The following is a 12,829-nucleotide window of genomic DNA, read 5'->3' as shown; positions in this document are numbered from 1 at the left end:
CTGTCCAGTCCAAAGATCTATCTTTCCAAAAAATATGCGCTAAACACCGAGTCAGACAGAAATTAATTCAACACAAGTTTTTCACTTAAATATACTGTTGGCTGTGCTTTGAGAAATATGAACAATACAAAAGAGTATTGTACACTAGGTATTATGCACCTGAAGTTCCACGTTACAGTGGCTATACTTTAGTTTTTGTCCTCTAGTGCATCTCAACATATAGGAGAATTGTGTTCGTACCTATCAAGAACCACAGTCATCTCCAATAAAAAAAAATCAGTTTGTTGTGCATGTATAGTTATCACCCATATGTAGGTGTTTGATAAAATCTGTGTCCAGACATCCCAATGCCCCAAGGCACATTGTGGCCTATGCCCGATGAAGTTTGCCATCGGCGGATCATGCCTAGTCACACCCTGAAAAAGAAAGCCTTGCTGTGGGGTGGGCTTCTGAGCATTTTCTTGTGCTCTAGAATGGAAAACATTTCACAGTAGTCACAGACCACCCTAGGGGCATGTGTGCGCTACATGGCACTTTGAAAAATTCATTGTGTGCATGTTTCAAAATGTGCACATTGTTACCATCGACTTGGATTCAATGATAGTAGCAGTTTCCTAAATGCACAGTTTACATTTAGAAAATGCTAGGAACATGTGCTAAGGGACTTGCAAAATGTGAATCCCTATTAGCAGTTGCAATTTTAGGTAATCAATATGTTTGCGATTCCTTAAAATTATGACTATAAAGACTATAAATGGTGACTATAAAGCCTTTCATACATCTTGAAGGCTATTTTGTAATGACTAATGGCGGAAATCACAGATTCACACTGTTTGCGAATGCAAGATTGTTTCATACGTGTCCAGTCCATCGAAATATAAATCCCATAGAATAGAATGGGTTTTACATATCGGCAGACAGGATATCCATCACCATTGTGACGGTGTAACCCATTTGCCAAGATCTAAATCAGACCCTAAGGCACTTCCTGTTAATATGGCAAAGCCTTAAATAGGCCAGTAGGTCATCCTCCTTGTGAGGGTAGGGTAGTGATTCAAATTTCACACTTCCTGTTTCAAAATCCCGCCCCACCATCATGTACTGATTTCAGATCACCTTCATCAGGAAGAGGTGCAGGCAATCCTAGCAAAGGGCCCCATTGAACTAGAACCCGTACACCAATTGAGTACAGGGGTGTAATCCCTGTAGTTTCATCCCCAAAAAGAACACTTCAGTCCAAGCAATCCTCAGCCTCTGACCATTAAACAGAATCAAATGCTCCAAATTTTTTCACATGGTCAATTGGTCAACTCGCTGCCATGCCGAAGTGACTTCATGTCAGATATGAAAAATTTGCACTTTCACAGCCCTACACACCCAGTGCACCACCAGCAGTACCTTCGATTTTTGGTAAACGGAAAACACTACCAGTTCAAGGTATTGTCCTTCAAAGTTACTGAATCTCTAAGGGTGTTTACAAGGTGCCCGATGGTCGCAGCAGCTGATCTGTATAGAAACATCAGTTGTGTTTACATATTTTGACGACAGACGATAAAAAGCAGTATGAAACAACGATGCCTAGCATACACTCAGCTAGCAGTGTTTCTACTTCACAGCACAATTTTTACCATCAATGCGAAAAAGTTGCATCTTCAACCCCAACAAATTCAACCCTTTCTCGGTTCCATTCTAAATGTGGAAGCAGGCAAAGCCTACCACTGAACCAACAGAAGGGGGTGGCATTTCAATAGCTGCTGTCTCTTTTTCGGATACACTGTCCCATCATCGTCCATACTGTAATGATTGTATTTGGAATGATGGCTTTGTGTGTAGAGATTGAACCACCCTCCAAGTTAAAACATGCACCCTTTGCAAGAGTGCCTTTCATGGCAGTGGACACACACATGTTCAACGGAATCCGGGACAAATCAAACATTCAAGTCATCCTGTTGGAATATCGCACTGGCCAGAAAGCAGCCTTTGGAAGGACTGCATGGTCATTCTAGGTTAAAGCTGCTACCACTATATTGGCATGTGGAATTTCAAATGCTGGTGGCATTGGCACTGGTTCAGTGTAGCAGGGTCTGGCATGGATCTTGTGTGTGGAGAAGGAGTCTGTACCATCTTTGGTGCAGGGTCACTAATGAGTCCCATGAGGATAGACGGCACTGGGTGAGGATATCCTCACTGGAGGCCCCTGTGGTTTCTTGAGGCCTCGGAGGCACGACATAGGTATCTAGGATGGCAAGGAATATTTGCTGCATGGCCTCCAGGCCTCAATCTGCTACGGGGTCGACTTGTCCTTAAAGCACTGCAAATTTAAACAAGATAAAAACCAAATTTAAAGGCATCTGTGTTGCTCATCACCTTCTAAACTCCTGCATTGTTGTTTAGCAGGTGCTGACTTACCCCTGCTATCCTACAATAAGCACCTATGTCACAGAGCCTCTACTACTAAATATGTTCTGGTAGACTGGGGTGTAAGCTTTGGTCAAGCAGTGACCACAGTACTTGTCTGGGTAAGGTGCAAGAAATCCCCAAATTAACCTGTGTTCACCCCCTGGGTAGCTTTTCACAGAGCAGGCAGGCTTATATTAGAGGCAATGCGTACAGTATTTGTGAAACACTTCAAACAGCGAAACTGTGAAAACACCATACAACAGTTCCCACACCAGATTAGAAACATAGAGGTTACTTTAATAAATAAAACAAGACCAACATGTCAAAGATCTAATCAGTAGAACCAGAGTTATGGATTTTTAAAGATAGGCCTCTGAACAAAGTATCCTAAAATCCAGGATGCTGAGCTTTGCGAGGATCCGTGTGGAAGATGCGTGGCACAGCCGAAACAATGTATCTCTTCTGAGATGCGTTAAGGCTGTCATGGGAGGTCCTGCGCTGTCATCAGGGCTCTAGTTGAAGAGGGCTTGTAATGTGAAGTTTGGTGTCAAGTGTGAAGCTCGCAGTCGGGGAGATTCATTAGTTCCGAAGAGCTGTGAGGCTGCAATGTGGAATACGGCAGCGTTGTCGAGAATGCAGTATTTGCGACATGCAGTCGGGGTGATGCATCGGGTCCGAGGACTTGCAGCAGTGATGTGGTTCTTTGCCACAGGTCCAAACCACGCAGCGGCGGTGATACAGCAATTCTGCTCGGGTATGCGCTGTGCATCAAAGGAGATTATGGGTCCTCCTTGATCCACAGAGACTGGCCCACTTCCAAGGGCCCAGGACTGGAGTGACACCACTTGACAGTGTAGACTCACAGATGGGAGAGTTCAGGCGCAGGTGCAAGGTTGTTAGAAGCCTAATATATCCCTGAGGCTTCAGATCAGGAAGCCAGTCAACTGGCCCTTGGAGTCACTCTGGGTTCTGGGTTCAAGAGATGCAAGTCAGGTCCTTCTCAACCAGACAAGATGGCAGTAGGGCAGCAGTTCCTTCAGGGAGCAGTCCTGCAGAGTGGCAGTCCTTTCAGCAGCACAACAGTCCTTCTTCATACCAGAGTATCCACAGGTCAAGAAGTGTACTAAAGAGTTGGTGTCTTAGGTCACCTTCTTTATGCCCTGGTTCTGGAAGGTGTGTAAAGCTTTTAGACAGTGTCTTTGAAGTGCATGAAGTACCCTGACCTAGCTCCAAGCTTGCTGAAGTGACAATGCAGGGTTGTTAGACCCATTGTGGGGTGACAGAACACATCTTATTCAGGTGCAAGTGAGGCTGGGTCCAGCTCCTCCTTCCCATCCTGGGCTGTCTATGAGGAATACACAGACCCAAACTGCAAGCTACACCTAGTCATGTGACCAGAGGTAGGCTGCATGCACAAAATGGCTATGGCAAGAAGATATCAGCTTTTTAAAAGTGGCATTTTCAGAATGGTAATTTAAAATCTGACTTCACCATATCTTTTGAATATAAATTAAGATTCTAAAGACACCAAACATGAACTGGTTATCCCTTCCTATTTAGAAATTACACGTATAGAATGTAATATGTCAACTCCAATGTTATCCTATGAGAGAGATATGCCTTGCAGTAGTAACAAATCAAATGTAAGAGTTGTTCATTACCAAGACGTGAAAATCTTAAATGTACATGTCTTTTAAAAAGAAATACATTGCACCCTGCCCTCTGGGATGTCCAGGGCCTACCCTAGGGGTGTCTTCTATGTACTTAAAGAGAAGATTTGGACCTGGCAACAGACTTATTTTGCCAGGTCGAAATGGCAGTTTTAATTGCACACACAGGCTCAGCCATGACAGGCTTACGACATGTCTAAAGGGCTACTTAAGTGGGTGGCAAAGTCAGTGTTTCAGGCCCACTAGTAGCATTTAGTTTACAGGCCCTAGGTTCATATAGTACCACTTTACTTGGGACATATAAGTAAATTAAATATGACAATTTAGTTTAAGCCAATATTACTTTGTTTAGAAAAGAGAGAACATGTGCTTTAGCACTGGTTAGCAGCGGTAAGGTGATCAAAGTCCTATTGCCAGCACAAATGATGCCAGAAAAAAATAAAGGAGGAAGGCAAAATGTTAGAGGGAAGATCACCCTAAGGCTGCCAGGTCTAACATATACCCAGGCACACATAATCACATGTACACAAAAAGACACGCACTCCAGCTATTGCTGATGATAGCAAATGAGCACATTCTTCTACCAGTATGACTATTTATTTATTCACTCGCTACCTATAGCATATATATTTCCTACAAGCTCCGTGGCAGTACTTGAGGAATCATCACACAAACACAGTTTTGCAGCATTCTTCTTAATTGCCTCTCTATTGATATTTGTCCTATTGTAACAGGGCATAGTAGCCACAAAAGTCACCACTCTCTGTTTGCTTATGGGCCATCCTTTTTGTCCATATTCAGGAATAGAAATTAAAAGAAACCAAGTGTATCCTCTAAGTAGCTGAAGTGGTGGTCATCTTTCTATTTCATGTGTCAAATTAAATTTTGTTGTATATGGGTTCTTATTATTACCTGAAATGATTACTTATCCCGTGACTTGTTGACAGTCGTGAAGTTGTTTGTGGACCACTCTTACGTCTTGTTCTGTTTATTTTTCCAACAGACATCTCAGCCAAGCCCTGGTGGTAAGTCTTCATGCAGCAGCGAACAGTCCCCCTTCAGCAACTATTCCAACAGTGGGATCGAGCTTACTCTAAGTAGTGGAGATAGTGTGGGAGACCTCAGTGCCATTGATGAAACCCCAATCATGGACTCTACCATTTCCACAGCAAATTCAGCACTCGGTTTACAAGCAAGGAGAATTATGACAGGGACCAGATGGATGGAGCAAGTAAAAGTAGAAAAGTTCAAACAAGTCAATGGAATGCTGCCAAGACTAAACCCCGTTCCACCTTCCAGAGCCCCAAACATACCGCTCATCAATGGAAATGGTAAGATCATAACTTAGTTAGTTATGCATTTCTAAATGTCTGATTGTTTTCTTTTCACTTCTGTTTAATTTATCAATTATTGCAACTGCCTCTACCTTGCTTCAAACAGTGTATGAAACTCCTTTTTGGTAGTGTCTAAACTTTAGTTTTCCATCAAGTAATGTGATGTGTTGTTATGATGAAACATTTGACTAATGTAAAGAAATTCAATTAAACATGGAAAGTCCAATATGAAAGCAACTTTTTAATGCCTAATATTTCTCACTAGTAATAAGTACATATTCAGAAGAAATAATACACCTATGGGAGACTCGTTACTAGATATAGCATGACTTAGTTTGATGCACTACTACTTCTGTTTAACATACCCACAGCTGGATAAAAGTAATATCAACTATCTTATGATCAGAACTTCAGTGACTGATCCTAAGGCTAGCACAACATGTAAAAGAAATGCCCCAGGCACAAAGTAATCACATCAACATTTCTCCAATGTTACTTCTTACATAATAAAAAATAGGAAATAGGCATGTTTGCCTCAAGTTTTGCTTCCATTTTCACTTAGTAAAATGGAGGCAAATGATATACAATGAGGCATCCAAAGATAATTGCTCTTAGACATTTTGGAAATTAAGAGGCTGATTTATAGTTTAATGTAGAGGGTACTCTATTAATTTTGCGACCTTGTACCCTCTCTGACAAACTCAGTGTCTTCTTGACTGATTTAGAGGTGGGCAGATGACAATATGTCAACAATGGAGCCTACTCCACCTCCATCCCCGGCATGTTCTTCAGACAGTCTGATGGAGTATGGGCCTTCGAAGTTTGGGAGTTTGGAATTTGGAGCAAATAAAGATCATGGAAGTGTAACTCAATATATCTTTCACCCTTGTGACCAAAAATATATTTGCTCTATCATCTTTTATACACAAAAATACAAAAAATGATACAGTGTTTCTACGAACATCCTGAACTACAATGCTACAGTGCTTCTTGTGTAATATGGAAACGGTTGTTTGTACAATCCAACAATGTTTCAAAATCAACAACTTCATTAGTATGTGGTTTTCCCCATGACTTATAAAATTACAGCCAATGAAAGACTGTTTATTTCTTACAAATATTACTAGATATTAGAAAGGAAATGTGTGTTAAGGATCTACATGTTACCACTGGGATCTGTTGACATTTACACATCATTTGATTTCAAGATATATAATGTTGCAATATTCACTCAATGACAGTACTGGACCACGAGACACGGTTAGCCTTTAATCCATATGTTTAAATATCTACTTTTAAACCTCAACGCCAAAGCACAATACATTTATTAAATTGAGCTTGAAAAATATTTACTATTGTTTAACCCAAAACATTCATGGGAGTTCTTTTTGGAATGTACATATTATTTTTATAAACTGTGGCAAGTATGTAAAGTAGTCTAACTGGCCATGTTTGTTTTTTGCTTTAGGTTTCCAGTCAAGCAACAACTGCGGTTCAGTAGGATCCATGACTATTCTTCCAAGCAAAAATGACTTTTCTAGCACTGACATCACAGTGTTAAACATGTTGAACAACAGGCGGGACAGCAACACGAGCACCATCAGTTCAGCATACTTGAGTAGTCGGAGGTCCTCTGGTATTTCACCATGTTTTTCAAGCCGGCGGTCAAGTGATGCTTCTCAGGTAGAGGGAAGGCACCACAATTTGAGCGTTACAGATTCCTATGACCCAATCTCCACGGATGCCTCCAGAAGATCGAGTGACACAAGTCAGTATGATGGTCTTCCAAGTTTCCTGAGCCTTACACCAGCTCAGCAGTACCGACTGAAAGCTAAGTATGCTGCAGCGACTGGGGGCCCACCACCAACACCACTGCCTAACATGGAGAGAATGAGCCTGAAAACACGAATGGCACTTTTAGGTGACAACAGAGATACAGGGTTAACACTTTCTTCAGGGAATATTCCAAGACGGTCTAGTGATGGAGGGGCAAACAGTTTTGCAAGAAGGCATATTTTACCTCAAGAGATGCAAGGGAATGCGACACGAAGAGCCAGTGATCCAGTAAGAATGGTTTCCAATAACCTTTCCTCTGCTGGAGTACAGCGTTTCAACAGCCTGAACAATGTCAATCCTCCTGCTTTTCCTCCCTCCTCAGAAAGGCGTAATTTAAGTCTCCAGAACTATACACGCTCTGAGAGTGGGTTAATGCGCAATAACTACTCTCCCTGTCCGCCAAGTATCAGTGAGAATGTGGCCCTAGAGGCAATGATCATGGAGGCTGATGGGAATTTAGATGATGAGGACTTCCTTCCAGATGATGTTGTTCAGTATCTGAACTCTCAGAACCTTAGTTCCCACGAGCACTTCCAGAGCAATGCCTCAAACAAAGAGCAACAGAGCACAGCCATGGGAAACAGCAGCAACACCTTTGAGCAGGGACGCGCAACAAACAATCAAGGAAGTCAGCGTTACAACTCCGATCACCTCAACTCTGATGCAGACAAAAATGATTTGCCAATTCAATGGAATGAGGTCAGCTCAGGAAGTGCAGAAAAGCCTCCCTTAAAAGGAAAATATGAGCAGCGTTCTATGGTACAGCAAAATCGCGCATTTGGGCTGTTTAACAACATGATTATTCAGCAGCAAAATCAGTCAAGAAATGGAATTGCGCATGCGTGTTTCCATAACATTGAAAATGGCTCTTACGGTTTAACAATGAACAATTCTGGAAACTCTTTTAGCAGTATGCAGCAAAACAGAGCACACCAGTATGGTGAAACCATGAACAGGCAGGAAATGATGGTTAGCACCTGTGATGTAGGTGCACAAAGGCTGAAGCCAAAAAACAATAGCTTGCAGATGAATGTGGGGCAGGCGCCATTCTCAACATCCTTAATTGTCGGTTCACAATCGACAGACATCATTAATGGTCTGCGGAGCAGAAACACAATTGAAAATGATTATTTTCTGAGCGAGCACCTTGCAAACCACCAAGGGAATGAAAGCACGCATGCTTATGAAGCTGGCCGATCCAATCAAATTATATCTGGGCAGGTTAACCTTGTGTCACATGCCACCTCCTACGAAGAGCAACAAGCTTCTACCAATAACAATGGAAATCAATCAAATATGATGGTCACAAAAGGTTACCAGCCATTTGGTAATATCAACTACGGGGGAAACAGACGACAAAGCCTGCACAGGCATCACATCCTGCCATTGCAAGAACATATCAATGATGCAAACCAGGCATGCAGGATAAACAGTGTTAAAATGGAGACGCAAAGTGAATTTCAACAATCCTGTGCTAACATGTCAAATTACTCTGGTCAGTTGTATGACCAAACATTAGGACCTAATGAGCAAGTCGTGAAAATCAGTTCTGTCCCTGTTACAGAATCCAGCTGCCTCCTACAGGAAACTGCCAATTCATCTGAGCTTCTATCCCCGGGGGCCAACCAAGTGACAAGCACAGTTGATAATATTGACAGCAACAGTCTGTTAGGGGTTCAGATTGATTTCGACTCAATCTTAGATGATGGGGACAATGCCAGCTTAATCTCTGGAGCCCTGAGCCCGAGTATTATCCTGAATCTCTCACGCAACTCTTCACGCCTCACTACTCCACGAGCGTCTCTTACATTCCCAATTATGCCGGTCAGCACAACCAATATGGCGATTGGGGACATGAGTTCTTTATTGACCTCTCTTGCAGAAGAAAGCAAGTTTCTTGCTGTTATGCAATAGGCAACTGAAAAGAATGACTAGAAAATAAGAGAATCAAAGACTGGTATTTTTTAGTTAAATATGTATTTTAGCATTCTCGTCCCATCCGCATAGGATGTACTACATGTATGTTCCTTTTATGGAATAATGACTCTGAAAACCCTAAAGTGTTCTAGGGAGAAACTGTCTTCCATTTCAGTTGTTTGGATCAGTATTGTTACCTCCTATTCTCCACCCCGTTTGAAAGTCAGTATACTTTCTTTTTTATTGTAGAACAATGTAAAAATCTGACATGCATGTGAACAAAAAGGATAGAAATGACTGGTGATTTTCTGTTGCTCTAAACACTTTGTACGATTGTCAAGATGAATATATTATTTTTTATACAAGCCCAACTTACATTGTATGTATTTGAAACTTTAATCAGTGATAAATTGTAAGGATTTGGACAACTACTGTTGCAGCTGGATATTGCAGAATTTTTTCACGCTTCATTTTACCGAGCACAATTTAAAAATAATATAAAACTCAAAAAAACATGATGTTCATTTTTGCTTCCCCATGGTTAAATGAAAGGCTGAACTCAAGGTGACATCATAAGCACTCCGAAGTCATTTTTGGCATTACAATTTAGTTACCAAGACCATGCTAAAAACATAATTATTTGAATCAAGAAAACGTTTTTCACCACAAATATCTGTTGTTATATTGCAGTGTACATGGATGTGTGTGGAAGGCAGTGGTATGAGGTGTGTGTGTGTGTGTGCATATAGGTACTCATGAGGGTATTCCACTGGACGAGCCAAGTTGTAAAACAAGTTGAGGAGTCTTACTCCACAAACCTATTTTTACTACACATCTGATGAGCTTGGAATGAGTGTGAAACATTACATTCAGATTATATTTTACTGTAAAATGATATAGCATATTTGACACATTTTCCCCAGAGAATGTGCTGCTTTAAAAATGTTTTTGAATTTATGAAAGGCACAGGCCTGTAATGAGGGTATATTTGTTTCATCTTTAAGCCATATTCACAACCAAGGAGCAATCATTTAGATGTGAATGCATTATTTTTTTTATATCCCTTTGCTTACACAATAGTTTTTCAGAGGGCTTGAATTCCGTTGGCCCCTATGTGGCTGCAGCTTAGGAAAAGCATTAAACGTTTTCAAGGAAGTTTAGCTTTCCTTATATTTCAGAGCTGTTTTTTATATTGGCTGAGTTTGGTGCAAGCAAATTTGGTGCATATATGGTACTTGATGGTGCACATTAGCTGCTCAACGTGTTTTGTGTTTGGACAATAGTGCTGTAACCACACATTGTACTATCTTTGTACTATCTTCGTGGTTGTAACAGAACATTTTCCGAACATGTAAGTGCTGTAAAGGTTTTTGTCGCTCACAGGTTCTGCACTTGAGTAGATACTTTTAAAAGACTAAAGAAAGTGCATTTTTTTCAGTGTTTTTTAGCAGATACACCCAACATCAAATGCAATTTTCTATAGTAAATCTAAAGAAATAAAAGCAAAGATTGTTGATTGTATGGCGCCTGTAAATCTCAGAGTATTTTACAATAGGTACTGTTAACAGGAAAAATGTTTTTAAAATCCATCCTCTGTATGTTTGATACACACGATTCAGATTATTTTGACATTCCTTATGCACCAAAGAATGTCATAAACAGGTACGAATGATGAAAGTGTTCAAGCAGTCAGATTGCATGATTTGTACTTTCCCGTTCTTGCGTTATGTAGGCATTCATTTTAAGGTCAGGCACCCGTGTATTAAAATGCGTTTGTCTTTTACACATACAACTTCATCAGCAAATTCAGAAATTGTAAGTATGTGCCTTATTTTGTGTTGATTCTGTTAAAGAGGGACCAAGAATTTTGCCAAATGTTAGTCATTGCTCTGTGCTTTTTAAGAAAAAATCATTATGCACACAGCGCACCTCTGTTGTCCAGAAGTATTTTGCAAGCCTTTTATTTCATGTATTAATGTCCTCATGAGTGTAGAATATCTTCCTTTGAAAAAGTATTGTGGCATATCCTTCCGACGTGTATAATAAAAGACCGATTATCATTGTTTTTTTCACTTTTATAAAAAGTTTTTTTATAAACTGTTGTAATCCTGTTTTTTTAATGCGTAAATACATTTATGTCTGGTAGAGATAGGCTTAAAATGTACCTGGACTAGTGTCTGTTTGATACACCTGCAGTTATGATCTGATGTTTCAAGCCTTAGACTAATCTGAAGGCTTTTTAGCACTGTGTACATATGAATTGTGCTCTGGCTTTTGGAACGACTTAGCTCTTTTATAACAAAGAAAAAAAGTTTCTTACAGTGGCAAATAAAAAACAACAACTTTGTACTTGAATATGTTTTCTGTTCTGCATTTCTTTATGCTTTTTGAAGATTGAGCCACCAATAGTTTCATAATTTAGCTCTTGTAATTCATAGCACTGTTTTAGATAAGTTTTATAATTACTACATCCTAGAAAAAAGGCCTGTGATGTAAAATCCCTTTCACACCATTGTTATGTCTGTGGATTAAACGGTAAGGTCTCTGTTTGAACGTTACATTCTATTGACAATAAACTTGTCAGCATTTTGGAACTCCCAATTCTAATTATGCTGGACCTTTATAAAAAAGTAATCTTTGGAGGTCAATGTATGCTTCTCTTGCTGTATGATATTTATAATAATTCATAAATATAAAATATTTTCCTGAGCAACGGCCTAAATCAATCAAAGTGTTTAACAGTTTTTTGTGGAGAAGCCGACTTTACAGAAAAACAGAATACAGAGCAAAATAATGTTAACTAAGACCCATGAGGCAAGTATGCAAAGTACCCTAAAAATTGATTTGGTTAAATTATTACTGTATCCTGATGAGCACTATATGAAACTACAAATAACGTTTCAGGTTGCCTAGCAGTGTTCAGATAATTAACAAAGAGTAGATAAAGAAATAAAATAAATCGCCTACATATTAACATTAGAAACAATGGGCCTGATTTACAGTGTGGCCGATGATTTATTTCATCATAAAACGTGACGGATATCCCGTCCACATTATTACAAGTGCATTATATACTTGTATCCTTGTAATAAGGCACAAAGGATGTCCTGCACATTTGTGACAGAGTAATCTATCTGCCAAACTCAGAATCAGTCACAGTATCTTGAACCATTAGAAGACATGTCCCTGCTTCATAAAACATGCTCATAAATAATACAAACAATACATCAGTAACTTACAAACGTAAAAATAAATCATACCTAAATAATGTAACTTACATCAGACTGGGATAATTATTGTTATAAAAAATTTGCTTTTACCTTCTTACATCAGGCAAGTGTCTTAACATTTTACTTTGTGGACGGTCCAAACAAATGCATTTCATATTTCAAATCAGAGCCCACAGCACTCTTTCTGAGAAATCTGCTTTGTCCAGGCCCCCACCATTGTACTTTTTGGGCCATATACCATGGTTTAATATCACATACCCACAGAACCCAGACCATGCAGCACCTTACCTTGTACATTCAGGAACTCACTTACAATCTGCAACTGGATTGTCAGCTCAAACAGAGCACTCCTGCAGTAAGATATATTGTTTTCACAATGTAAAGTTAGTTAGCTCTTCTCTCTGTCAACTCACACTATGACATCACTTAGTCCTGCAAATCT

The 12,829-nt window shown here is 39.9% G+C and overlaps 1 protein-coding gene across 1 annotated transcript in view; it reads left to right on the top strand.

Moving 5' to 3' along the window:
• Nucleotides 1-11,512, top strand: part of GLI3 (GLI family zinc finger 3) — a 394,212-nt gene extending 382,700 nt beyond the window's left edge. Inside the window, exons 14-15 of the mRNA XM_086964868.1 lie at nucleotides 5,074-5,401; nucleotides 6,873-11,512. Of these exons, the coding sequence (XP_086820994.1) occupies nucleotides 5,074-5,401; nucleotides 6,873-9,154 (2,610 nt within the window). The 3' untranslated portion in view covers nucleotides 9,155-11,512. The remainder of the gene's footprint in view (nucleotides 1-5,073; nucleotides 5,402-6,872) is intronic.
• Nucleotides 11,513-12,829: the final 1,317 nt, after the last annotated feature.

This window comes from Lissotriton vulgaris, chromosome 4_1, assembly GCF_964263255.1.
Source record: "Lissotriton vulgaris chromosome 4_1, aLisVul1.2, whole genome shotgun sequence".
Lineage (NCBI taxonomy): Eukaryota > Metazoa > Chordata > Amphibia > Caudata > Salamandridae > Lissotriton > Lissotriton vulgaris.
This window is presented reverse-complemented; position numbering and strand designations above follow the sequence as displayed.